The following is a 23,792-nucleotide window of genomic DNA, read 5'->3' as shown; positions in this document are numbered from 1 at the left end:
TGCCCGACTCAGTATTTCAATGAGCCATGGGTGATACAAAGGCATATAATATCTGTTTCCTGCCCTCAAGGAAAGTATAATCTACTTACAGAGGTCAGACATAAAACTCAGGAGAAATAGGACAACAAAATATTTAAATAGGAATTCACAGTGCCTCACAATTGATTGCTAAATGAGCTGTAAAGCCGATGACAAGCTTTTAAAACTCTGTACCAGGAGAGATTATTTGGTTGTTTGTGGTCTAATTAGGTGCATATTTTCTTGCTGGGGGAAAAAAAGGGTTAACTAAGCAGGGCAAATCAATGGACCTAAGAGATGTCTTTTTACAGAGATCAATGGAATTCATAGAGCTTTCACTAGACTAAAAAAAAAAAGAGAGAGAGAGATGTAAATGAAATCAGAAATGAAAGAGATGACATTACAACTGATGACACAGAAATAAAGAAAAGATGATAAGAGACCACTGTGAACAATTATATGCCAGCAAATTGGGTAAGCTAGAAGGAATGGAAACATTCCTAGAAACATATACCCAACCAAGACTGAATCATGAAAAAATGGAAAATCTGAGCAGACTTGCAACCAATAAGGAGATTGAATCAATCATCAAAAATGTCCCCCAAAAGAAAAGCCCAGGACCAGATGGATTCACTGAGAATTCTACCAAACATTTAAAGAAGAATCAGTGCCAATACTTCTCAAACTTTTCCAAAATATTGAAGAAGAGGGAACACTCCCAAACTCATTTTGTGAGGCTAGTGTTACCCAGATATCAAAGCCAAACGAAGACAGTACAAGAAAAGAAAACTACAGGCCAATATCTTCGATGACTATAGATGCAAAAATCCTCAACAAAATACTAGCAAATCAAATTCAACAGCTCATTAAAATGATCATACAACATGACCAAGTGGGATTTACCTGTGTGGGGCAAGGATGGTTCTACAGATGCCAATGATACACCATACTGACAGAATGAAGGATAAAAATCACACAGTCATCTCAGTAGATGCAGGAAAAGCATGTGACAAAATTCAACTGCCTTTCGTGATAAAACACTCGACAAACTAGGAAAACAAGGAAACTACTTCAACCTAATAAAGGCCATATATGAAAAGCTCACCACAGATATCTTACTCAGCGGTGAAACACTGAAAGCTTTTCCTCTAGGAATAAGGCAAGGATGTCCACTTATTGCCACTTCTATTCAACATAGCACTGGAAGTTCATGACACAGCAATCAATCAGGGACCCAGGTTGCTGCAGGCTCTGTCATCTTCAAGACATTTATCTCAAGTTACCTTGGGTGTGAACATTTGGCTGGGGGCGGGGGGCGGGGAGAGAGAGAGTCAGACTCATATGGGGGTGTTTATGGGCTACACCTGGAGTGGCATAGATTACTTCTGCTCACATTCCGTTTGCCAAAGCTCGGTTACAAGGTCACATCTAACTGCAAGGGAGGCTGGGAAACAGTTATGTGCCCAGGAAGAAGGAGAAATGGATTCATGACTAGCTATCAAGTCAGACTGTTTCTCATCTGCTCTTGTTCAGCTTGAAGGAACTTGGGCTCAGAGAGGTCCTAGGTCACCGTGAGTAAAGAGAAATTAAGAGATGCAATCTATGTGTAGTTGACGAAGCAGGAAACAAAAGTGCAGATGTAGTATCTGAAATTATAAATTGACCAACAGAGAAGCCAAAAATATGAAGCTACTGGGAATTCCCTGGGGTCCATTGGTTAGGACTTGGTGCTTTTGCTGCTGTGGCCCCATTCAATCCCTGGTTGGGGAACCAAAATATGCAAGCTGTGCAGTGAGACACCCCCACCCCCACCCCCAGAAAATGAAGTTACATAGCTTTCTTGAGAGAGGGACTGTAAATGGGATGGCTAAATGAGTTGTTGGCATATAAATGTTCAGTTGAAGTTCCTTTGTGTTCATTGCTGCTTAATATTCCATTGTGTGAATATTTCACCATGTGTCCATCCACTGCTGATGGACATTTGGGTTATTTTCAATTGGAGGCTGTGATGACGAGCATACATGAACACACCAGTAAGTGTCTTTGGTGAACGTATGAGGGCATTTCAGTTGGGTGTATGATCACTGGGGCATAGCCATGTTCAACTGTAGCGGGTCATTCCAATGGTTGTACCAACTTTCACTCCCACCAGCAGCAGATGAGTGTTCCGGTTACTCCACGTTCTTGCCAACACTTGGATTTTGTCAGGAGGAGTTCTTAGAGAGCCACCTTTTTCTTTCTTTATTTGGCTGTCTCAGGTCTTAGTTGTGGCACCTGGAGGCTTCTCCAGCTGTGGTGTAGGCTTGGGTGCCTCATGGCATGAGGGATCTAGTCCCCAGAAGAACAAAGCCCAGACCTCTCTGAGCCAAGCTGAATTCTTTACTACGCAACCTTCTTCAAGCCAACGCTGTGATTCTGAGGGAGCCCCTTCTTGTATATACTCAGGAGGAGCGGGGAGGGTGACAGAGGAGACTGAGAGCAAATACCCAGCTGCTAAATTGATGGAAAAGTCTCTTTAAATGACTGAATTCCATTTCTGGACATTTATTTCATGGATGAGCTGGCTCCTGTACATGTGCGGATGCATGAATAAGAAATGATGTATGGATAAGGTTATTCCCTGAAACATTATTTATTGTCACGAGTTCAGCTGAGTTGGAGAGAGAGCTGGGCTGCCACCTGGGCTGTGGGTGTAGTTGATTAAAGCAACAACAAGCCCAAATGCAAGTCACAGCAAAGCCTTTAGTCACTCAACCCGAAATATAAGCAAGAGGCTCAAACCAGAGAAAGCACCGATGCCCCTGTTGCATTTCCTCCATTGGACAGCGTGCAGGCGGGTCAGGGGGATTGGTGTAGACATTGGGGTCATCTCATTGGTAGAGATTCCCAAACAGAAGCCTCTGGCAGATTCCTGGACCCTGAGCCAAGGGGGTGGGGATGGGGAGGGTGCTGGGAGTGGACGAGGACTGAGCCTGAGTCATTATGGGTTTCCCTGGTGGCTCAGTGGTAAAGAATCCAACTGCCAATGCAGGAGATGTGGGTTCAGTCCCTGGGTTGGGGAGATCCCCTGGAGAAGGAAGGGGCAACCCACTCCAGTATTCTTGCCTGGGAAGTCCCATGGACAGGGGAGCCTGTCAGGCTACAGTCCATGGGGTTGCAAAAGAGTCAGAGGAGACTTAGCAACTGAGCAACAACAACAACGAATCATTGTGGGGAAAAAGTCTTCAAGGTTCCCCGCTTCGCTCTCTGATAGGGTCTTTGGCAGAGGCATCTAAAGACCTTGGCCTGAGGTTTCAGGTAAAGAGACTTAGGAATGAAGGCTTCTGGGATAGGAATGCACATATGCAAGGAGCATGCCCAGCCAGGGTGTCTGAATCTCTGACTGCAGCTCCCCTTGGGGACCACAGTGAATTTACTGGGCGCCAAGACTGGTGTGGGGAGGGTAGTTTTCCTCCACATGGCCTGTCAGGTCAAGCCTCTGTCATTGCCTACAGTAAGGCCTCAGAAATCTCACGTAAGTTTTTGGGTAAGTGCTCAGTCCAGTTCAGTCGCTCAGTCATGTCCGACTCTTTTGGACCCATGGACTGCAGCATGCCAAGCTTCCCTGTCCATCACCAACTCCTGGAGCTTACTCAAACTCATGTCCATTGAGTCAGTGATGCCATCCAACCATCTCATCCTCTGTTGTCTGGACTTCAGTTAAAATGAGGAGCTGGGCTTCTTACTTATAAAATCTAAGTATTGGAAACAACCTGAGGACCAGTTAATAGTGGGTTGGTTCAAAAAATTGAGCTTCACCCTCACCAGGAAATCCAATGCATCTTTAAGAAAGGGGAAGTTGTCTGTGTGGGTACACAAATATGGAACAGTGTGAGGCTGTAGGAGGGCTCTTGGGAAGTTAGTGAAGAGGGGGAGAGGCACTTCGTAGCTAGGAAGAGCATCTCCAGGGTGGCATCTTAGTTTGTGTGGGGTGAAGTCTATGGCACAATGGCTATCAGTGGTTCTTGTACAGTCTCTTGATGGTTCTTTGATAGCCCTGAGTTCTGACTGTTAATATTAGAATATGCTATCCCAAGGCTGAGCTGCTAAGGATACATGCACATCTACAGTCAGACTTCAGGGTCTCAGAACCTGCTAGGGGACCCCAGGACTGGCAGTGGTGGTCCTGGAGCCACCCCAGCAAGACACGATGACCGCCTAATTTGAGGCTCTGCTACTGAGGGAACATGTTTAGTCTCACTGGGTAGAAATGGCCTTTCCTTGCTTTGTGAATGAGAAATACTTTGTACTTTCATAAATAAGTGCTTTTTTTCCCTTGTCTCATAGCAAACCTGGTTGTCCCATACTCATCAAGTACTGGGCTTCCCCAAGTCCTTTCTTGGAGCCATTCCTTGGAATGCCCTGGAATGACCTAGAATGCTATGAAATGAGGACTTGCTTGCAAAACAGGCTGAGTTTCTTAAAAATACACAGAGGAGGGATACCTGGTGGTCCAGTGACTAAGATCCCTCCCTCCCAGTGCAGGGGGCCTAGGTTCGATCCTTGCTGGGAGAACTAGATTCCACCTACTGCAACTAAGAGTTCACATGCCACAATTAAGACCTGGCGCAGCCAAACAAATAAATATTAAAAAGTTAAAATATGCAGAGGAGACCAACCCAGGCTTTACAAGCAACGTGGCAAACAGTCTCATATCACATCCAGAAGTTTGGGCCCGTAGTTAGGCCCCACCTATCTTACTAGTCAGTCATGCCAACCTGAGTTCTACTTGCTGGCACTTAGGTTTCTTTGCCCTAGAGGTTTCTATGAGTGCCAGAGCCCACTCTGTCTACACTAGAAGAACCAGAGAACTAATGTCCTCCAGGAGATCCCCTCAACCAGTGACAGACGGGAGGTGACGTACAGCATCCTGGCAATCTCGGCCCTTGGGTGGGTCCTCGGGGAGGGTCCAACACTGGCTCCCAGGGTCCCCTCAGTGGGATGAAGGTAGAAACTGGTTTGGTCATGAATCTTTTGAACTTTAGAGTTTAAAGCTTGCCTTTCCTTCTCCACTCACTTCCTCTCCTCCACTGGTTACTTCCTGGGATCCTCTTCCCAATAAATTACTTGTCCCCACCTCCTTGTCTCAGAGTCTGCTTCCAGGGAGCCCAGAGGAAGGCAGGTGATAAATGCATCAGCTGTTTACCAGGACTTGGTTACGCCTATTTTTCCCCCACCCCTGCAAGCTGGATGTGAACCCATTGCATCCCTAGTCACCATGCAAGGAGGGGTTCCCAGCAAATTTGACACATGAGGACTTTAGAGAGCCCTTGCCCTGGGGCCCAGAGCAAATGTGTTGGGATCAAGACTGACTCTTTCCACCATAAGGCAAAGTTCTGAAAAGCAGGCACTGGAGCTGGTCTGTGCTGCTTCTCCTTTCCCTGTGCTGATCAGCTCAGGGCCTACAAACAGGAGATGCTTAGTAAGGATGTCCAGGCGATAATCACTGAATCCCCAGTAGGGCTAAATAAATCCTTTTACATGGATCAACTAATATCCTCATTATAATAGTCCTGGGTCATGGATACTATTATTAACATCCTTATTTTATAGCATAAAGTGGGGGAAAGGGGAAAAGGACCTGCCCAGGGCCACATGGCCAATGCTGGATGAAGTCAAGCCCTTCACAGTCCATCACTGGGGTGGATGATGGTGGTGAACAAGTGCACAAAAGGGATGAGGTGAAGCCGTGGCTTACCCCACCGCTAGCTGGGTGACAGTGCATCGTCCCAACTTGGAATTCATCTCTGTCACACACAGGGTAAATGGGTCTATTCCCTGTGAATTATCTGCTAGCCGGCAGCTCCATCCATGTGCTCAATAACACAATTAAAAAAATATCCAACAAGCTTTCTGATTCCCAGTCCCTGGGGGCCCAAACACATAACTTGGAAATGACTCTTTGGTAAAGTCTGATCAAAGGTAGGTTGTTCAGTAATCAGAAATCACGGCTTCTTCCTCCAGGCTTGAAGCTCATAAACATCAGTGGGATGAGCTTTATATTTGGGTTGGACTCAAAACCTAGACGGATCCATTTCCTCCTAATTTACACCAGTTTCAATGTGGGGAAAGCAGCAGGAAGCTGAGTTTTTGCTCTGGGAGATCCCCTGGTTCCTCTGTCTGTAGCAGGCAGAGAGGGAAGGAAGGAGGGGGGGCATACTGAAGGAGCTCATGAACTGTCCATGAACTGAGACAGACAAGTGCCTGAGAGAGCCAGAATCAGCACCAGCTCCAGGGCTGAGCAGGGAGAAAAATCCCACGTTCCCTCATGGAGGTTTCCACAACAGCATTGCCGAGAAATGAGAATGCAGTCAGGGCTCATCCTTGGAGACCACAGAAGGAACTGACCATCCAAAGACCCCTTAGGTAGTGGAGGGTGGGTGGTACGGCAGTTCAGCTGAAGTATCAGGTGGTTCCTTCATTGAGCCATTCAATAAATATTTATTGAGGACCAACCAAGTGCCAGCACTCTGCTAGGCACAGATTCGGTGGTGAATAAAAAAGACAGTACCTGCCCTTAAAGATAGGACAGGTTAGTGGGTGAGGATGGTCTATTCTGGTGGGAAGGTAAAGTCTGGAGTCAGAGAGGGTGTGGGCGCACCTGCTGAAAGGGTGGGGGAAGAGGCCAAGTCCCCACAGCTGATAGCAGAGACGTCTTCTTCTTCCCAGAATCTCCAGGAAAGTGCTGCACATCTGGAAATGCAACTTGGCGATCCAGCTGTGGCCTCCAAGCCCTGTCTTTCACCTTGCCCTCAAACTCTCAGGTACCGAACGTTGGTCCCCAAAAACAGGAAGTCCTAGGAGAGACAAGACAGGATGGGATGGTGAAAGCATCCTCTACTCCAAAAAGACGCATCTCTGATTTAAAGGGAGGCCCACATCTGGGGAAGCACACGCTCTGTCAGAAACCAGGTCAGCACATAAATCGAGCCTGTGTCTCTGTCCCCAAGGTCTCCATAAAGCACAGCTTTTGCCGGCTACCTTCTCTAAGGTGGCAATTTATCTGTCATTTCCCAAGCTGCTGCTTTCTGGCAGACCTCATAAATGTCCTTCATGTCACCTAAATTCTCTCTCCTTGGCAAATAACACAAAACTGTGAGCTGCTGGGGTTTACTCTCCTACCCCCTCATAAGTTTCCATCACCTAAGGCATGGGAATTCTGAACGCAGAGCAAAATCCAATTCTTTCCCTGGTTTTTGGGGCGAAAACACATTGGCAGAGTTGCCCTCAAAATTCTAATGCATGTCATTATATATACAGTTGACCAGTTGTTAAATGAGGACTAGGGGCGTTGATGCTCCATGGGTGGAAAATCCATGTAGAGCTTATAGTCAGCTCTCTGTATCCATGATTCCTCGCATCTGTGGTTCAGCATGCCCAGATTCAACCAGCTGTGCAGATGGTGTAATAACTTAGTATTTACTATGGGAAAAAAAGGGCTTCCCTGATAGCTCAGTTGGTAAAGAATCCACCTGCAACGCAGGAAACCCCAGTTCAATTCCTGGGTCAGGAAGATCCGCTGGAGAAGGAATAGGCTACCCACTCCCGTTATTCTTGGGCTTCCCTTGTGGCTCAGCTGTGGCTCAGCTAAAGAATCCGCCAGCAATGAGGGAAACTCGGGTTTGATCCCTGGGTTGGGAAGATCCCCTGGAGAAGGGAAAGGCTACCCATTCCAATATTCTGGCCTAGAGAATTCCATGGACTGTATAGTCCATGGGGTTGCAAAGAGTTGGATACAACTGAATGACTTTCACTTTTCATTGAAAAAAAATCTGCATATAAGCGAATCTGGGGACTTTCAAACTCGTCGCTTAAGGGTCAATCTAACGAATCTTCTAATGACTTCCATTACGCCAAGTAGCTAAAAGCTCTAATCTTCACAAGAGCCCAGTAAGGTTTGGGCTACATCTCATTTGACAGAGGAGGAAACTGAGACCAGCTGAGTGAGCTGTCACTCAGTCCTTGCTTTCAACAATGATCTGTCTCACTCCTTACAAACTCTCAATAAGAGTTGGATGTTGACTATCTCTGGGTCCAAAAGGGCTCCAGACATTTGCTTTTCAAATGTGACAGGTGATGTCTGTTTCAATGTTTCTGATCACTCTGCTGCCTGTCACTCTCTTCAGTAGCTGTTATTTGCTGGATGTTGACTATGTATCAGGCACAAAGCAGTATGCCCTTAAATGCTCACAAGGCTGCCAACCCAGTCATCCCACCTCACAGATGCTGTTCTAGAAAGATAACCTGAACCGTGGGGCACAGATGGCGCATAAAATGCCCGGCTAGAATAGTGGAGAGTCTAATGAAGAATAAGACATATTCCTTGACATTCAAATAGTTATAAACGATGGTTCATGGCATGGTTGGGACAGTATTCAACATAGGTGGAGAGGAGACTCAATTGCCAACAAAAAGAAAAAAAGAGAAGAAAGAAAAACAAGTCTGAGAGGTAGCAAGGCAACTATCCAAAACAATTTCAAAAAGTGCTTAGAGAAAACAACAGGCTTGAAGGAAGGACACGTAAGTCAGGCTGTGGGTGTGGTGGGGCGATGGGTTTATGAGGGGCAGCACACCAAACATGAATCCACGACAAACTTCTTCCACTTAAGTAATTAGAAGAAATTCTATTCTATTCTTTTCCATTCTATTCCATTCCATTCTATTCCAATCTATGTTTTGGCCATGCAGTGAGGCTTGTGGAATCTTAGTACCCTAACTAGGGATTGAACGTGGGCCCTCAGCAGTGAAAGTGCTGAGTCCTAACCACTGGACCACTAGGGAAATCCCAAGAAATGAGAAATTTCAAAAATGTACAAATGCCCTTCAGAACCTGAACTATTGGTGTGTTTAGGACTGCTGTATTTTCAAAATGAGCTCATTCTGAGGTTCCCCTTGGTCACCCATGGTGGGAGGTAGGTGTGGAAAAATTGTGACACAGATTGTGTCAAATCCTTCTTGCCCTAATAAAGGACACTTTATTAGGTGCCACTTATAAAGGACATGTGGATGTCTTCATGACATCCCAGCTGACCCCAAATTGTTCCACACCCTGTCCAGGCTTTCCCAGCTGCAGGGTTGGGCTGGGTCCCACCCACTGAGTTATAGCCTGCCAACCAGGAAAGCTCACCAACCCCCTCCCCAAATCCTCAGAGACCCGCTGAACCCACTGACCTTGTGGATCTGGAGAATGGGGTCGTAGAGCTGAATTTTCCGTAGCAGAGGGAGGGGGAAGCCTTCTGCCAACTTATCTGGAGGGTAGAGGCAGAATGTTGAGAGACTGGTTAGTAAATAATTATGGAGAAAATTTTACCAAAAAAAAGTTCCTCTCTGGAAACTCCATACATAGTATATTCCCATTTAATTATAACTGAAGATTGGGATTACTATTCTCACGTTACAGAGAAGGAAATTGAAGCACAGAATGGCCAAGTAACTTGTGCTAGGTCACACAGCTAGAAAGTGGAAGAACTGAGGCTTGACGCCAGGCAGGCTGACATAGGAGCCTGAACTCTCAGCCATGGTGCTCTGTGGAGGTAGAGGCAAGGATGGGGCAGCGTCCACTCATGATAAGAAGCTAGTGGGTACTTGCTCTTGGCCCCCGACCTGTATCCTGCTTTCTACTGCAGCCAAATGAAGCACGGCTTCATGGAAAGAGGGTTTAGGTCTTTATGCTTTAGTTTTTGACAAAGGAATCGGCAACTAACTGGGAAATGTAAATTTAGAGGTGGACAGGTAGCTCAAGCGGTAAAGAATCCTGCCAATGCAGGAGCCACAGGAGACATGTGTTTGATCCTTCAGTTAGGAAGATCCCCTGGAGAAGAAAAGGGCAACCCACTCCAGAATTCTTGCCTGGGAATTCCCGTGGGCAGAGGAGCCTGGCGGGCTACAACCCACGGGGTCGCCAAGAGTCAGACACGACTGAGCACGCACGCACCTTGCCTTGTGCTCTGCGTGTTAACTTGGTTCTCAGTCTTTGATCTGTCACTTCAGGGTGTGTGTGGGCACTTCTGTGAGCCCTTCTTTCTCTCTTAGGAGGAGGTTTCCTATGCTCCCAAAACTGCCCGTGTCCCCAACCCTCCTTAGAACCGTGGAAGAAGATGAGGCCGACTTCAACACTCCCGTCTCCCAGACAGGCCACTGAAACTGAGAGGATAAGTGACTCGCCCAGATCACGCAGCCTGCAGGAGAGCCCTGGTTCCAGCTTTCTTTCCCACGAAGAGCAGTGTCCACTCTTGACTTAGAAAAGTCCATAGTGATTCTTACCATTGACCTTGGGGTAAAAGTTGTTGAGAAGGTAATAATTGAGCAGTGCCTCCAACAGCTCCACCTAGTGGAGAATAGGAGAGGTACACCATAACCACGTGTACTATCTTGCCCACCAACAAACCTACAAAGAGCCACCCTTGGGGGTAGGGTTGTTCTGTAAATGCTGACGTGGCAAAAGCCTTGAAAAAAAAAAAAAAGCAAATTTCAGGTAGATACCAACATCATGCTATTGTTTTATAAAATAAAACTATTTTGAGATGCGCGTTCATATGTGTACAAAGCGATAGAAAATTTTGGAAGACTGTACAACCACCGCACCTACACAATCTTTCCTCTAGGAAGAACATCAAGGTTTGGCTTAGCCTTAAATTTAGTATTTAATTTTTCTTTTTGCAGTGAAAATGTTTTCTGAAATCACTTATATAACAAAAAATGATTTTAAAGTTGAAACAAAAATTATGAAACCCAACTTTTAACTCAGTGTGTACCAGGTATAGGACTCAGAGCATGACATATATATATATATAAGATTCACTATAAGTCTTCAAAGTTAATATTAATGCCCCCATTTCACAGATAAGAAAACTAAGGCCCACGGAATGAAAGTGACTTTCTAGAAATGGAATCCAGATTTATATGAGTCTACAGGTCTTTTTTTTTACAGTCGATGTTGGGAAAATCTGATAGGATGACTTTAAACAAATATTTATTTAGTTTAAAATATCTTTTCTTGGTTGTGCTAGGTCTTCGTTGCTACGCGTGGGCTTTCTCTAGTTGTGGTGAGTGGGGGCTCCTCTCTAGTTGTGTTGCACGGGCTTCTCATTGTGGTGAGCATGGGCTCCAGGCACATGGGCTTCAGTACTTGCAGTGCTTGGGCTTGGTTGCTCCGTGGCATGTGGAATCTTCCAGGATCAGGGATCGAACCCATGTCCCCTGCATTGGCAGACAGATTCTTATGCACTGTTGCACCAGGGAAGTCCCAGGATGACTTTTTGTGACTCTTTACATACGAATAATTTACTTCACAGCACATTTTTACATGCCACGCACGGACACAGTATTAGTGTGCCATTATTCACTTCATCCTTCATTCTCTGAAAGGAGTCATCCTTCGGGGTCTCTGTGAGCAGTGTCTCTCCTCACACTTATGTGTTTATGTCCTCTTGTACCTGAGGGAAAGTCTGGTCAGTGGAGAGCAGGTAGAGAGGGGTCGGAGAGGACCAGTATCCATAGGATGGTAAAAAGGTAGCCAACTACTGTAGGTTAAAATCTTTCCATCTCCTCCTTGACCTGTGAGGAGGAACATCACCCCAATTTCCCTCTTCAGAAATCTCTCCTGAGTGTTTCAGTCCACGCAAATCTTCCCATTCTCTGTTCTCCTTTCATATGAGGCCGTTTCACCACGGCCACGTTTTCCTCTTTGTGGAAATCATCTCTTGGTTTTGCCTGCCCAGCCATCAGTTCCTTTTGTTTAAATAAGAGAATTCCTATTTTCTTCAGGGGAATGCTCCTTTCCTATCTCAGTCCACGTGGTTTGGGACTGCAAATCTCGGTTCTGGGGAGATGAAACCCATGCTGGTTGATTGGCTTTGTCCAATTTCCAGCCAAGATGTTTGGCTAAAGACGGGCACTTGATTAAGAATAACCCAATGAGGACTAGCACACAATCTTTTTTTTTTTTGGTAGGTTTTTTTTTTTTTTTTAATAAAACTACAGGAAATTTGGGAATTTTCCACCAATGGGAAGAACCTGCCTGAGAATGAAGCAAACAGATGAAAGCAGAATGGAGAGACAGAGATTCTTCTCTTTATATATATATATATTCTTTTTTCTTCTTAAAAAATTCATGAAAGATTCTTTAAATTCTATAGTGCACTACAGTTTTCAGAAGTTTTGCACACATGATTTCATACAGTCCTATAATAACTTTCCCTGCCTTTTCAAATTGATGCACTAATCTGAACACCTGGATCCAGCTGTGCCTGAAACCTCTATCCTTAGCTTTTTTATTTTTGTTTTTTAGTATATGATCCTATTCATTCCTCCTCTTTGCTTAAGACACTTTTAGTTAGCCTTTTTTCCCCTTGCAATTAAAAGAATTCTGTCCACCAAATGATTTAATTTAATCTAATATTGGGAGGTAACTGTTCTTCTGCCCTATGTTTCATGTCCTTAGGGACTTCTATGATTTCTAGGGCCGAGAGTAACTCTTCTCCTTCTCTATTACAGCTGCCAAAGCATTGCTAAGTAAATACTCTAAATTACTACCCTAATCATTTCTTAAATAAAAACAATAATAACTTACATTGAATCGTCCAACTTTAGATTCTTTCAGTTCCACTTGTATCCTATAACAAATCAGAGAAGATTCAGAGATGTGGGCATTATGTTCAAGGGAAACCTAATGTGGGGATCCCCCAGAAGAAGGAAACACCAACTGGAGAAGGCATAGGGCCAAGGGTGTGGTAGAGTGAAAGTGAAAAAGATTATTGAGGAACCAAAAACAACGATACGACTTTACTGGGAAGGCTTGCAGAGGGGAAGTGTGGAGTGTAAAAGAACTCAATCTCTGTAATTTCAGGAAGTCAATATTGCTGATATCTAAAATTCATAGATAAAGGAAAAACAGTAAATTCTTTAGACGTTTGGAAGTAATGGTGGAAAGGAAGTTTAAGGAGACAGGACCAGTGGGGGGAAAGAATTGGTCCAGTTGGGCTAAAATTTAAGTTTGCTTCCCCACCCAGTGGTGGGCCCTAACGTTGAAGGGGGATCCAGTTACATCCCACCTCCAGCTGCACTGAATCAGCTGCAGCGTCAGATGGAGTGAGCCCAGTTGAGCGCCCCCACGTGGGCAGCATGCTGACTTACTTTCCTGGCTCCAAGAATCCAGTGATCTTGCTGGTGTTGAAGGTCAACATGGCAGACACATTAGTGGCCTGGAAATTCCAGTAAAAAGAAACAGGTCTGAGTGAAGGAGGTTGTTGTGTACAGGATGCGTAACTACGAGAACTGGCTGTCTCCTCTAAACGGTACCTCACTGAGTTAAAGCAGGAACTTGCCCACTGGACTGTAGGTTACCAGGAAGCTCATCGTAGGTGCTAATAAACGATTGAACTTGGACTTGAACATTTTTACTTGAAATTGCTCACTATGATGGGCTTCCTAGGTGGCACTAGTGGTAAAGAATCCACCTGCAATGCAGGAAACCCAGGTTCGATCCCTGGGTTGGGAAGATCCCCGGGAGGAGCGCATGGCAACCCATTCCAGTATTCTTGACTGGAGAATCCCATGGACAGAGGCGCCTGGAGGGCTACAGTCCACAGGGTCACAGAGAGCTGGACATGACTGAAGTGACTTAAGCATGGCGTGGCTGACTACGACAGCAATTAAACTCTGAACAGATGACCAAGGGAAGATGTGCGGTGCTTTGTTGCTTCATCGTGTCTGACGCTTTGCGACCCCGTGGACTGCAGCCCACCAGGCTCCTCCATCTGTGGGGATTCTCCAGGCAAGAATACTGGAGTGGGTTGCCATGCCCTCCTCCAGGGGATCTTCCCCACCCAGGGATCGAACCCGAGTCTACTGCATTGCAGGCGGATTCTTTACTGTCTGAGCCACCAAGGTACAGAGGCTTATCTCTGGAGATCTCTAAAGGGATCCTTTCTAGCTATCTCAGGGCCAAGATTCAGCTCTAAGGAATAATAACAGTATTAATAATAAATTACGTTTTAATTTAAATATACTGATGACAATTTTGATAACAAGGACAACCATTAAATTGCACATACAACATCTGGGAGCAATTGTTACTGTTTAGCCGCTAAATCTGGACTTCTCCTTATGGACTCACTTAGTGGAACAAGTATACATTAAGTAAGTAAACCTGCAAAGAGCTACATAAGTATCTTTACATAAGTTCTATGAAGAAAAATAAAAGGATGCCGTTAGAAAAAAGTGACAAGGGTTGTAAGATAGATCAGGGATAAGGGCAATCAAGAAAGGCCAATCTTGGGACTTCCCTGGTGGTCCAGTGGTTAAGACTCTGCCTGCCAATACAGGAGACATGGGTTCGATCCCTGGTCTGGAAACTAAGACCCCACATGCTTTGGGCAACTAGGCCTGTGCATCACAACGACTGAAGACTGCATGCCCTGTAACCCGTGCTCTATGACAAGAAAAGCCAGCACAATGAGAAGCTTGTACAGCGCAACTAGAGAGTAGCCTCCAGCCGCTGCAGCAAGAGAAAGCCTGCGTGTAGCAATAAAGACCCATAGCAACCAAAAATAAATAAATAAATAAACTTAGGAAAAAAAGAAGAGAAAGGCCTATCTGAGGATCCTTAAGTTGAGATTGATCTTAAGGAAATAACCAGGTGGTCAGTGCGAGGAAGAACCAGCAGGAAAAGGCAACAACATTTGCAAAGGCTTTGAACCTTACCACACTGAGCCGGAAGACAGGCTCCTTGACAGAGTTGGGCAGGAGCACAAAGGCTTCGATCTCCATCTGGGCAGCTGTAGACAGATTTCCAGGGCTGAAGTTCAGGCACGGGGCAGAGATCACTGCTCCCTGGAGCTCCAAGTTCGTGTTGGGGTACAGTCTGGCTATCTGAGGGTGGAATGAAGAGATTTTGTCAAGAGAAGAAAATACACAGGTTTGCTGGGACAACCTGGAGGGAGCTAGAGCAGCTGAGACCACCTGTTAGTTTAATTTCCACAAACTGCTCTGTGCCTTGTTTTCTTAAAGGTATCACTGGACATCTTTCCATGTCAGACATATAAAGGCTGCATCGTTTATCTCCTGGCTGAACTGTGTTCTATTCCACTGAGTGTGGGTACTGCAATTGATCTAATCTTATTGGATATCAAGTTGTCTCCAAAGTGTTGCCTTTTAATGACCACTCCCCTGTGTGCCCTTGGCTATTATTTTGGGGGATACATTCCGTGGGGAGTCCAAAGGCAAGAATATTTTTAAAGCTTCTTCCAGGTATTGCCAAACTCCTCCAGAAAGGTTGGACTGAATTTTTTCACTCCTTTTCACACCCTTCCCTGGGCAATCGGTGAGAGCTATTGCTTCTCTAGAACCTGCGCACCTGGCTCCCCCCGCTCCCCACTCTGATAACTGCATACGCCAATGCTTTTGAGATATGACACACCTAGATTCTACCATTTAAAAAGTTCTGGCAATTTTCTGTTTAATTAAAATTTAATTTGGGGTCAAGACTGTTCCGTGTAGGGGGGAAGTTGGTGGAGGAACAGTCCCATGAGCCTTTTAGCTATGCAAATATAAAATCTACATTCTATTGTAAAAGGGAAATGTTTAGAAGGTTGAGGAGGTAAATAAATCACTTTACCTCAGAAGGATAGCTGAGCTGCTTCTGTGTCAGGTTGATTATGATGGGAGCAGGAAGGGGGAGGGGGAGTTTCCTCCTCTTTCTGGGGAAAAAGGGCCGTTGGAGCCAGGATGTGGCCAAGGTCCCTCCAAAGCTAGTGCCAACAGTAGGAGGCAAGCTGGGCTGCTGTGGGGTTCTGGGGAGAGAATGGGCCTGCTGTGGGGGTGCCTTACGGAAGGAGGTGACCCAGGTACTGCAGTATTTGAAGTTTAACAATTTTCCCACCATTATAATTCCTCTCAGCCATCATCAAGCCTTCTGAAAGGAACTTTAAACACTACTGCCTATCTGAGCTGCGTCTTGAGGGGACTCGGAAGGTGGAGGAGAAGACAGGTAGATTTCTATGGGATTAAATGAGACGTTGCACGTAAAGAGCTTAGTCCAGCAATGACAGAGCTACAGGGTTATTCACTGTGTCACTCATGTAGCAAAGCAAAAAAACATACATGTCCTTCCATGTACGAGATGTTCCATGGGAGACGGGATACTCAAACTATGGTCAATCCATAATACAATGGCAAACTGGATTCCCTACCTATACAGAATCATCTTCTGGTACAGTAGGGGAAAAAGTAAGGTGAAAACTGGTGTGTAAAATATACCTCCATTTGTGTAAAAAAACAGAGGAAAGACAAATAACATTTATTCGTATATACACAGAATCTCCCCAGAAGGGTGTGTGCAATCTAATAATATTGACAGACTTGGGGTGTGAACTGGGTGTTTAGGGGATAGGAGTGGATGGGAATTTTCACTCTATAATCTTTTAGGTCTTTTGAATCTTGAACCATTAGAATTTATTAGCCATTCAAAAGACAATTTTTGTAATCCACCAAGAACAGGGCCTGACCCCTACTACACCCTCTGTAATTGCTTGGTGTCCTTAATTGGGACATTTTGTGGTGCTTGTCAGTATTCCTTGGGATTGTCAGAGATCATCAGTAAGAGACTGGGTGGCCTGTGGTCCCAGGAGACACAGGGTTTGGGCCTCTGTCATTTTGACTTTGAAGGGAAACCTGCAGCACCCCAGCCTTCACTGGGGACCCCATTGTGGGCCTTCTGGTTCTTGATCAAGCTGAGAGGAGGGTGGAGGTTTTAAAGAATACCCCTGAAGGCTTTGGGGGCTCAACCTGCACCCTGAGGGCTAATGGAAGCCTTACCCTGGGAACGAAGGCGCGGAAGGACTTGGTGTTCAGTCGAATGCTAGAATCAGGCGGAATCTGCAATGAAGGGACACAAAGAGGTTTTAGGTGCTCTGGCCAGAGCTGAAGGTCTGAAGAGAGATGGGGAAGTGGGAGGGTATTTAACAATGTAGCTTCTTGACTGCTTGTGGTTACCATGACAACAACGAGATGCTTGTTCTGCATTCACCGTGAGCACATGAATCCCTGGGGTCCTGGCTGCTCTCCTTGGGGTGTAGGTGACATGCAGGACTCAATCAGAGGATCCACAAGAGTGAGATTTGCAGTCTCACAGAACTAGGTTTGACTCTAGGCTTTGTTACTATGTAATCCCAGCTGAGTCCCTTTCCCTCTCTGAGCCTCAACTTCCTCACCTATAAAACGGAGATAATTATATGTGTGCGTGTATGTGTATGTGTGTGTGTTAAGTTGCTTCATTTGTGTCCAACTTTTTGTGACCCCATGGACTGTAGCCCACCAGGCTCCTCTGTCCATGGGATTCTCCAGGCAAGAATACTGGAGTGGGTTGCTGGGCCCTCCTCCAAGGGATCTTCCTGACCCAGGGATTGAACCTGGTCTCTTATGTCTCCTGCATTGGCAAGTGGGTTCTTTACCACTAGTGCCACCTGGAGGTCCCAGAGATAATTATAGTTCCCACTTACCGGGTTATTGTGAGGGCTAAATGAATGGTGAGTATAAAGCATCTAGTCCAAGGCCTAGCACATAGTGGCGTTCAGTAAGACACAGCTACTATGATCCCTTCCACTAAAGGAAACGTCTGTACCACAGGTGGGAAGGGTGACTCAAATATGACAATAGAAGTAAATGACCCTGGCTTGGATGAGAAATCATTCAAAGGACAAATATCACTCCATCCCTCACTCTGGTCTCCAATTTATTACCAGGATTGGCTGGACCATCCAGTTTGGATTGCATTGTGTTTCCTCCACCACCCTGACATGGTACACGAGGCTTCAGCTTTTACAAAGAGCTACAAGAAACAGCTGCCTAAAACCCAGAAATATGAAAGAAACTGAAAGAAATTTTCATGATGTGATCCACTATAAAATGTAGTAGCCTTTACACAAAGCCGCACTGGAGACAGTTGTTTTAGAGGTAAATGCTAGGGCGACGCTTTTTCTTCTTTTCACTGTGAATCCCTAAATACTGCACTCTTTCCATTTTGACTACGGGAAGCACCCACACAGATCTGTGATTAAAAAAAAATCAATTTATGGGTCCTGTGTCTTCATAATTGTGCCTTACTTTTAACGTGGTCTTTATTTTCTATTCTATGAAACCTTATGAGTTTATCAGTTCATGAATTTATCTATTATCCTGTCTCATTCACTAAAATCTTTAAACCTTAAAAATCTCCACAAACCATCAGGATGAAAGAAAATATGCATGAGGACAACAAATCTAGGGACTTCCCTGGTGGTCCAGTGGTTAAAAACCTGCTTTCCAATGCAGGGGACACAGGTTCAATTCCTGGTCAGGGAACTAAGATCCCACATGCCATGGGAAAACTAAGCCTGAGTGCTGCAAATACTGAGCCCATGTGATCTAGAGCCTATGCTCCACAACTAGAGAAGCTCCTGTGCGCCACAAGGAAGACACAGCACACACACACACACACACAGACAAAGATAATGGATCTAGACAGGAGGGAAAAGTAAAACACGGATAAGCAAGCCAGAAGATCTTCCACAATTGTTATAATGGAGAAAGAACTTTGAGCTTCCTGGCCGCCAAAGTGAGAAGTGAAATTGTGCTAACATATTTTTCCTGCTCTTGATTTTTTTTTCTTAGTTATAGTTTACTATTTCACTGATGTAAATGGGTGGAAAGGGAAGAGGAAGGAAGACCAAGTGACGAAGTCATTTGTGAGAGCTATTCTGCTATGATTCTCACCACATCATCCGTGATAGTAAAGTTCAGGAATCCCGCTTTATGATAAACTAGGCTGGCGGTGTTGAAGGCATAATCAGAGATGGCAAAGTAGACCATTCGGCTGTGTTCCTCAGGAAGGTTCATGACAGGAGCAAGGAAAGCAACTGGGAAGCGGTCATCTCGGCTAAAAATTTCACCCTAGAGAGAGAGATAGAATCCATTTGAACTTTTCTAAGTCTATCCCAGGGCTAGACACCTGAGCTAGGAGCCTATAGAGTCTGATGAGGGAACATGGGCTAGAGATGCTGCCTGAAATTCCACCATTAAAGATGTTTTCCTTGGAATCTAAAAAAAAATGATGCAAATGAACTGGTTTACAAAATGGAAGTAGAATCACAGATGTAGGAAACCAACTTATGGTTACCAGGGGATAAGGTAGGGGAAGGGATAAGTTGGGAAACTGGGACTGACACATATGCACTATATGTGTATATATATAAAATAGATAACTAATGGGAACCTGCCATATAGCACAGGGAACGCTACTCTGTACTCTGTAATGATCTATATGGGAACAGAATCTTTAAAAAAGCAGTGGATATATGTATATCTATAACTGATTCACCTTGCTGTACACCCGAAACTAGCACAGCATTGTAAATCATCTATGTGTGTGTGCTGTCACTCAGTCGTGTCTGACTCTCTGTGATCCCATGGACTGGGGCCTGTCAGGATCCTCTTGTCCATGCAATTTTTCAGGCAGGAATACTGGAGTGCGTTGCCATATTCCTCCTCCAGGGGCTCTTCCCGACTCAGGGATTGAACCCATGTCTCCTGCACTGACAGGTGGATTCTTTATCACTAGAGTTACCTGGGACGCTCAAATCAACTATACTCCAATAAAAATTTTTTTTAAAAAAAGATGCTTTCCTTCGGGTCAAAGTGTATGTCCAAAATCCCATAATGAAACGCTCACCAGAAGCTTGATGTTTTAACCTATAGGACCTCTTGGCCAGCTCTTCAATGCCATTGAGGGCCTGCTCTGGTTAACGTCACCTGCATGGTGGGATAGGTGAAGGAGTGGAGTGCGGGGCTGGGGAGGAAGGAAGTTTCAAGGCCTAAGTGATGTAAGACACCATGGGCGGATCCTGGCTCTGGGAATACTCCCCACAACTCCATATTGTCCTGCCCTTGACACAGTGGGAACCATGGGGACACAGGGACAGATCTGAAACTGGGGAGCAGGAGGCCCCAAGAAAGGGCTGAGCTGAGGGAATGCCACACCGGGGCTGGACCCACTCAAGCCCCTGACCCAGGACGCTTACCTTGAACATCACATCCAGCATTTGGGCTGTTGCTTGAGGGGCCCCCATTAAGCTGTAATCAAGGCCAGCGAGATGATCAATCTCTGTTGTGACTGTGAACCGGGGGAGGGACAGAATTAGGAGGCGGGCAATGCAGAAGCGATGAGGACTCTGGCTGACCCACACTCCCTCTGGAGAGGTCTCCAGAGCCCCCTGCCCCTCCACCTTAAGACCCTCCACCCTTGTGCTGGGGCAAAGAGCTCCTTCACCAAGAAAGAGACGACGTGGTTTCTTCTGTTCCACTGATGATTTAGCCACAAGGGGACTGGTGTGCTTATCCCAGAGCCTGAGCAGTTTCCAGAGTCTTACACACACATACACACATACATACACACACACACACACATGCACACACACAGCCTGAGCACAGGAGGAGCTCAGGTCTGGCAGCCCCTCCATACCCAGAACTTCACACCGAGGAAGACATACGATAGGGAAAATTCTCCAACCGAAGATATTGCTCTTCAACTTTATAACCAAGACCTTGATCTTCAAGGAAACCATCCTCCTACCAATATCAATCAAATAACCAGGAAGGCGGGGCCATGTTCAGAGGACCCAGAGACTCCCCTCCAAGGCCTTGAGGGAGCAGGAGCTCTCTGTCCCACGCACTGGGGCTCTGTGCCCATGTGGGTCTCTGCTGAAGGGAAGGTTAGCAGTGAGTGTGGAGGCCTGGGGTCCACGGCATCAGGGAACACCTCCAATTGTCCAGGGTCTGTCCCTGCCAACTTTACCTGTGTAGCCTAGCTCTGGGGCCTCTGCTTGTAGAAAACTGTTCTACGGGTACACTTACGTCCAGGCAAAGAGGCAGTATGAGATGCTCTCTGCCCCGTTGTTGGCAATAGGAAAGAATGACAACAAACCTACCTGTCCAGCAGCTGGGGGCTCATTAAATAAATGGAGACACATCCATAAGGTAGAATACTGTGCAATTATTCAAATGAAGTCTAGGGACTTCCTTGCAAGTCCAGTGGTTAGTGGTTACTCCACGCTTCCACTGCAGGGGGCACAAGTTCGATCACTGATTGGGAACTAAGATCCTGCAAGCTGAGTGGCATCCCCCCTCCAAAAAAAAATGAGGTCTATATAACCATTTTGGAAAACTGTTTGGCAGGATCTGGTAAGGCTGAACCTAGGCACATCACCGGAACCTGTAATTTCTCTCCTGCGTATATACCCCAAGATGCATGTCCATATGAGTTAGAATATTCACAGCAGCACTACCCACAATGGTTTAGAACTGAAACTACCCAAATGGCCTTCAACAGGTCTATAGATAAATAAATGGAGAGACGTTATGGCTGGTTCACGTTGTTGTACAGCAGAAACCAACACAACATTGTAAAGCAATTATCTTCCAAATTAAAAAAAAAATGGAAAGACATGGACACAGTGGATGACATAGCAGGAGAGTGAATGAACTCACAATATGGAACAATGTGGATTGACCTCATATTTTATTATTTTTTTAAGATTTTCTTTATGTGAACCATTTTTAAAGTCTTTATTGAATTTGTAACAATATTACTTTGGTTTTATGTTTTGGTTTTTTGGCTGCAAGTCATCAGGATCTTAGCTCCCCATCCAGGGATTGAACCCACACCCCCGGCACTGGAAGATAAGTCTTAATCACTGGACCACCAGGGAGGTGCATGGAGTGACCTCATATTTTAAAGTTGAACAGAGAAAGCCTTCTGCTTTTGATAAAAGACTGTGATTACTGTATAGGTCCATTCATGTACAAAGTGCAGAGCTGATCTTTGCTGGAAGAAGTGGGGAGGATGGTCACCCTTGAGGAGTGGGTAGTGCCTGAAGAAGATGTGAGTGGACTCTGAAAGGCCAGTCATGTTCTGTGTATTGATCTGGAAGCTGGTAAGTGTGTGTGCTCAGTTTATGAAAAAATTGTAAAAACTCCACTTACAGTTTGAGCACTTTTCTCCCTGTATTGACTTCCACAAAAACGTTTTTAAAAATGAGATCAGTTTATATGTGATGATAGAAGAAAGATCTCCAAGGTATACAGGTTACAAAAGAATAATGTCTCTACTATTACAGACTAATGTATATATTCATAATTATGCATATTCACATATATTCATGAACAAAAGTAACACATATGTGAATGTATGGTGGCGGTGGTGGTTTAGCTGCTAAGTTGTGTCTGACTCTTTGTGACCCCATGGACTGTAGCCCACCAGGCTCCTCTATCCAGGAGATTTCCCAGGCAAGAATACTGGAGTTGCCATTTATTTCTCCAGGGGATCCTCCCAGACCAGGGATTGAACTCCTGCATTGCAGGTGGATTCTTTTACTGATGAGCCACCAGGGAAGCCCATGTGAATGTATATTCATATGCTTATGTATGTGTTTATTTATATTTTCACATGCAAAGGAAGTATCTGAGAGTACACACTCAAAACAGAGTTTACCTCTTGGAAGAAAATTTGGGGAGGAAAGGGGACTTTTAATTTTTACTTTTAACACTGCTGCTCCATGTAAGGTTTCATAAGATACATATTAATGTATGCACTTATAAAAATTAATGAGAATCAAGGATGGGTGGAGTGCCTTACCTGGCAGAGTTTGAAGATAAGGCTGTAGCTCAGAGGTCACCGAGTCCTCAATAATTTCGCAAATCTGAAAAATATGGGAAAAGAAAGCCCGAGTGAGTTTGCTGGATTTTTCTGGCCCTGTGCTAACTGCTTCGGTCCCATTTCACATCTTTGCTAGTTGGTCATTGATTCTACAAAAATTTATAAGTGCTTATGATATGCCAGGTACTGAGAAAATAGAAATGATCAAAAACATGTCTGCCCCCACGTGGACCCCAGTAGGGTCCAGTTGGGCCTGTTAAAGTCCATCACAGGACTGGAGATCGGAGCTAGGTAATTTGGCTGGAGGTACCGCCTGAAACTCTGTCATGAAAGACCTATTCCTTTGGGAAGCCCTAGTCTCTCAGGGTCTAGAACTGGACAGCAGAATTAGATAGTAAGTAGCAATAGCCACACAAATAAGTGTACACTTAATGCAGATACTTCTTAACAGATTAGGTGGATGGATCAATAGTCCTTGTGTTACCGAGTCCAAACTCCCTCTGCTTGCTGAACGCTGAACGACAGGCCAGTGGATTGGAGACAGGTAGTAAGACAAGGAAATGTTATTCGGAGAGCCAGCTGACCAGGAAGATGGCAGACTAATGCTTCAAAATAACTGTCTTCTCAGGGTCTGGATGTGGGGTTCTTTTATAGATCAGAGATGGGGGAGATGAGGAAACAAAGTAAAAAGGCCATCGATCTTGCAAATATCTCCTAGAATGGCAAGCCTTGGAAAGGGGATATGTTAATTTCTTCCTTCATGCCATCTACTAGTGGACTAGGGTTCTGAACAAAGGCACTTTAATTTAACAGTCGGGCAGAGGGGCAGGATTCTCTGAGGCAGGCCATTATGTACAATAACAAAAGCAAGGAAAAGCAAGTCCAAGAAACAGTTCCAACACAGAGTCAGAATTGGCTTTTCCCTGCAACACTTATTTCCCCAGCTGCTTGTGGAAGACTGAATCCTCGCATCCAACAGGCTACCACTCATAGTAAACACTCAGAACTTGTTGCCCCAAACTGTGTGCTTCTCAGGAAATGGAAATGC

At 45.2% G+C, this 23,792-nt stretch overlaps 1 protein-coding gene across 2 annotated transcripts in view; it reads right to left on the bottom strand.

Moving 5' to 3' along the window:
* Positions 1 to 6,478: 6,478 nt before the first annotated feature.
* LBP (lipopolysaccharide binding protein) overlaps positions 6,479 to 23,792 on the bottom strand; it is a 32,345-nt gene continuing 15,031 nt past the window's right edge. Inside the window, exons 5-14 of one of the 2 annotated variants that reach the window (XM_025000510.2) lie at positions 22,724 to 22,787; positions 20,112 to 20,203; positions 18,808 to 18,984; positions 16,873 to 16,932; positions 14,761 to 14,928; positions 13,192 to 13,259; positions 12,629 to 12,671; positions 10,321 to 10,384; positions 9,229 to 9,305; positions 6,479 to 6,854 (exon numbers count right to left, since the gene is read on the bottom strand). In XM_025000510.2, coding sequence (XP_024856278.1) covers positions 6,810 to 6,854; positions 9,229 to 9,305; positions 10,321 to 10,384; positions 12,629 to 12,671; positions 13,192 to 13,259; positions 14,761 to 14,928; positions 16,873 to 16,932; positions 18,808 to 18,984; positions 20,112 to 20,203; positions 22,724 to 22,787 — 858 coding nt within the window. In that variant the 3' untranslated portion in view covers positions 6,479 to 6,809. 2 annotated transcript variants of the gene reach the window in all.

This window comes from Bos taurus, chromosome 13 (assembly GCF_002263795.3).
Source record: "Bos taurus isolate L1 Dominette 01449 registration number 42190680 breed Hereford chromosome 13, ARS-UCD2.0, whole genome shotgun sequence".
Lineage (NCBI taxonomy): Eukaryota > Metazoa > Chordata > Mammalia > Artiodactyla > Bovidae > Bos > Bos taurus.
This window is presented reverse-complemented; position numbering and strand designations above follow the sequence as displayed.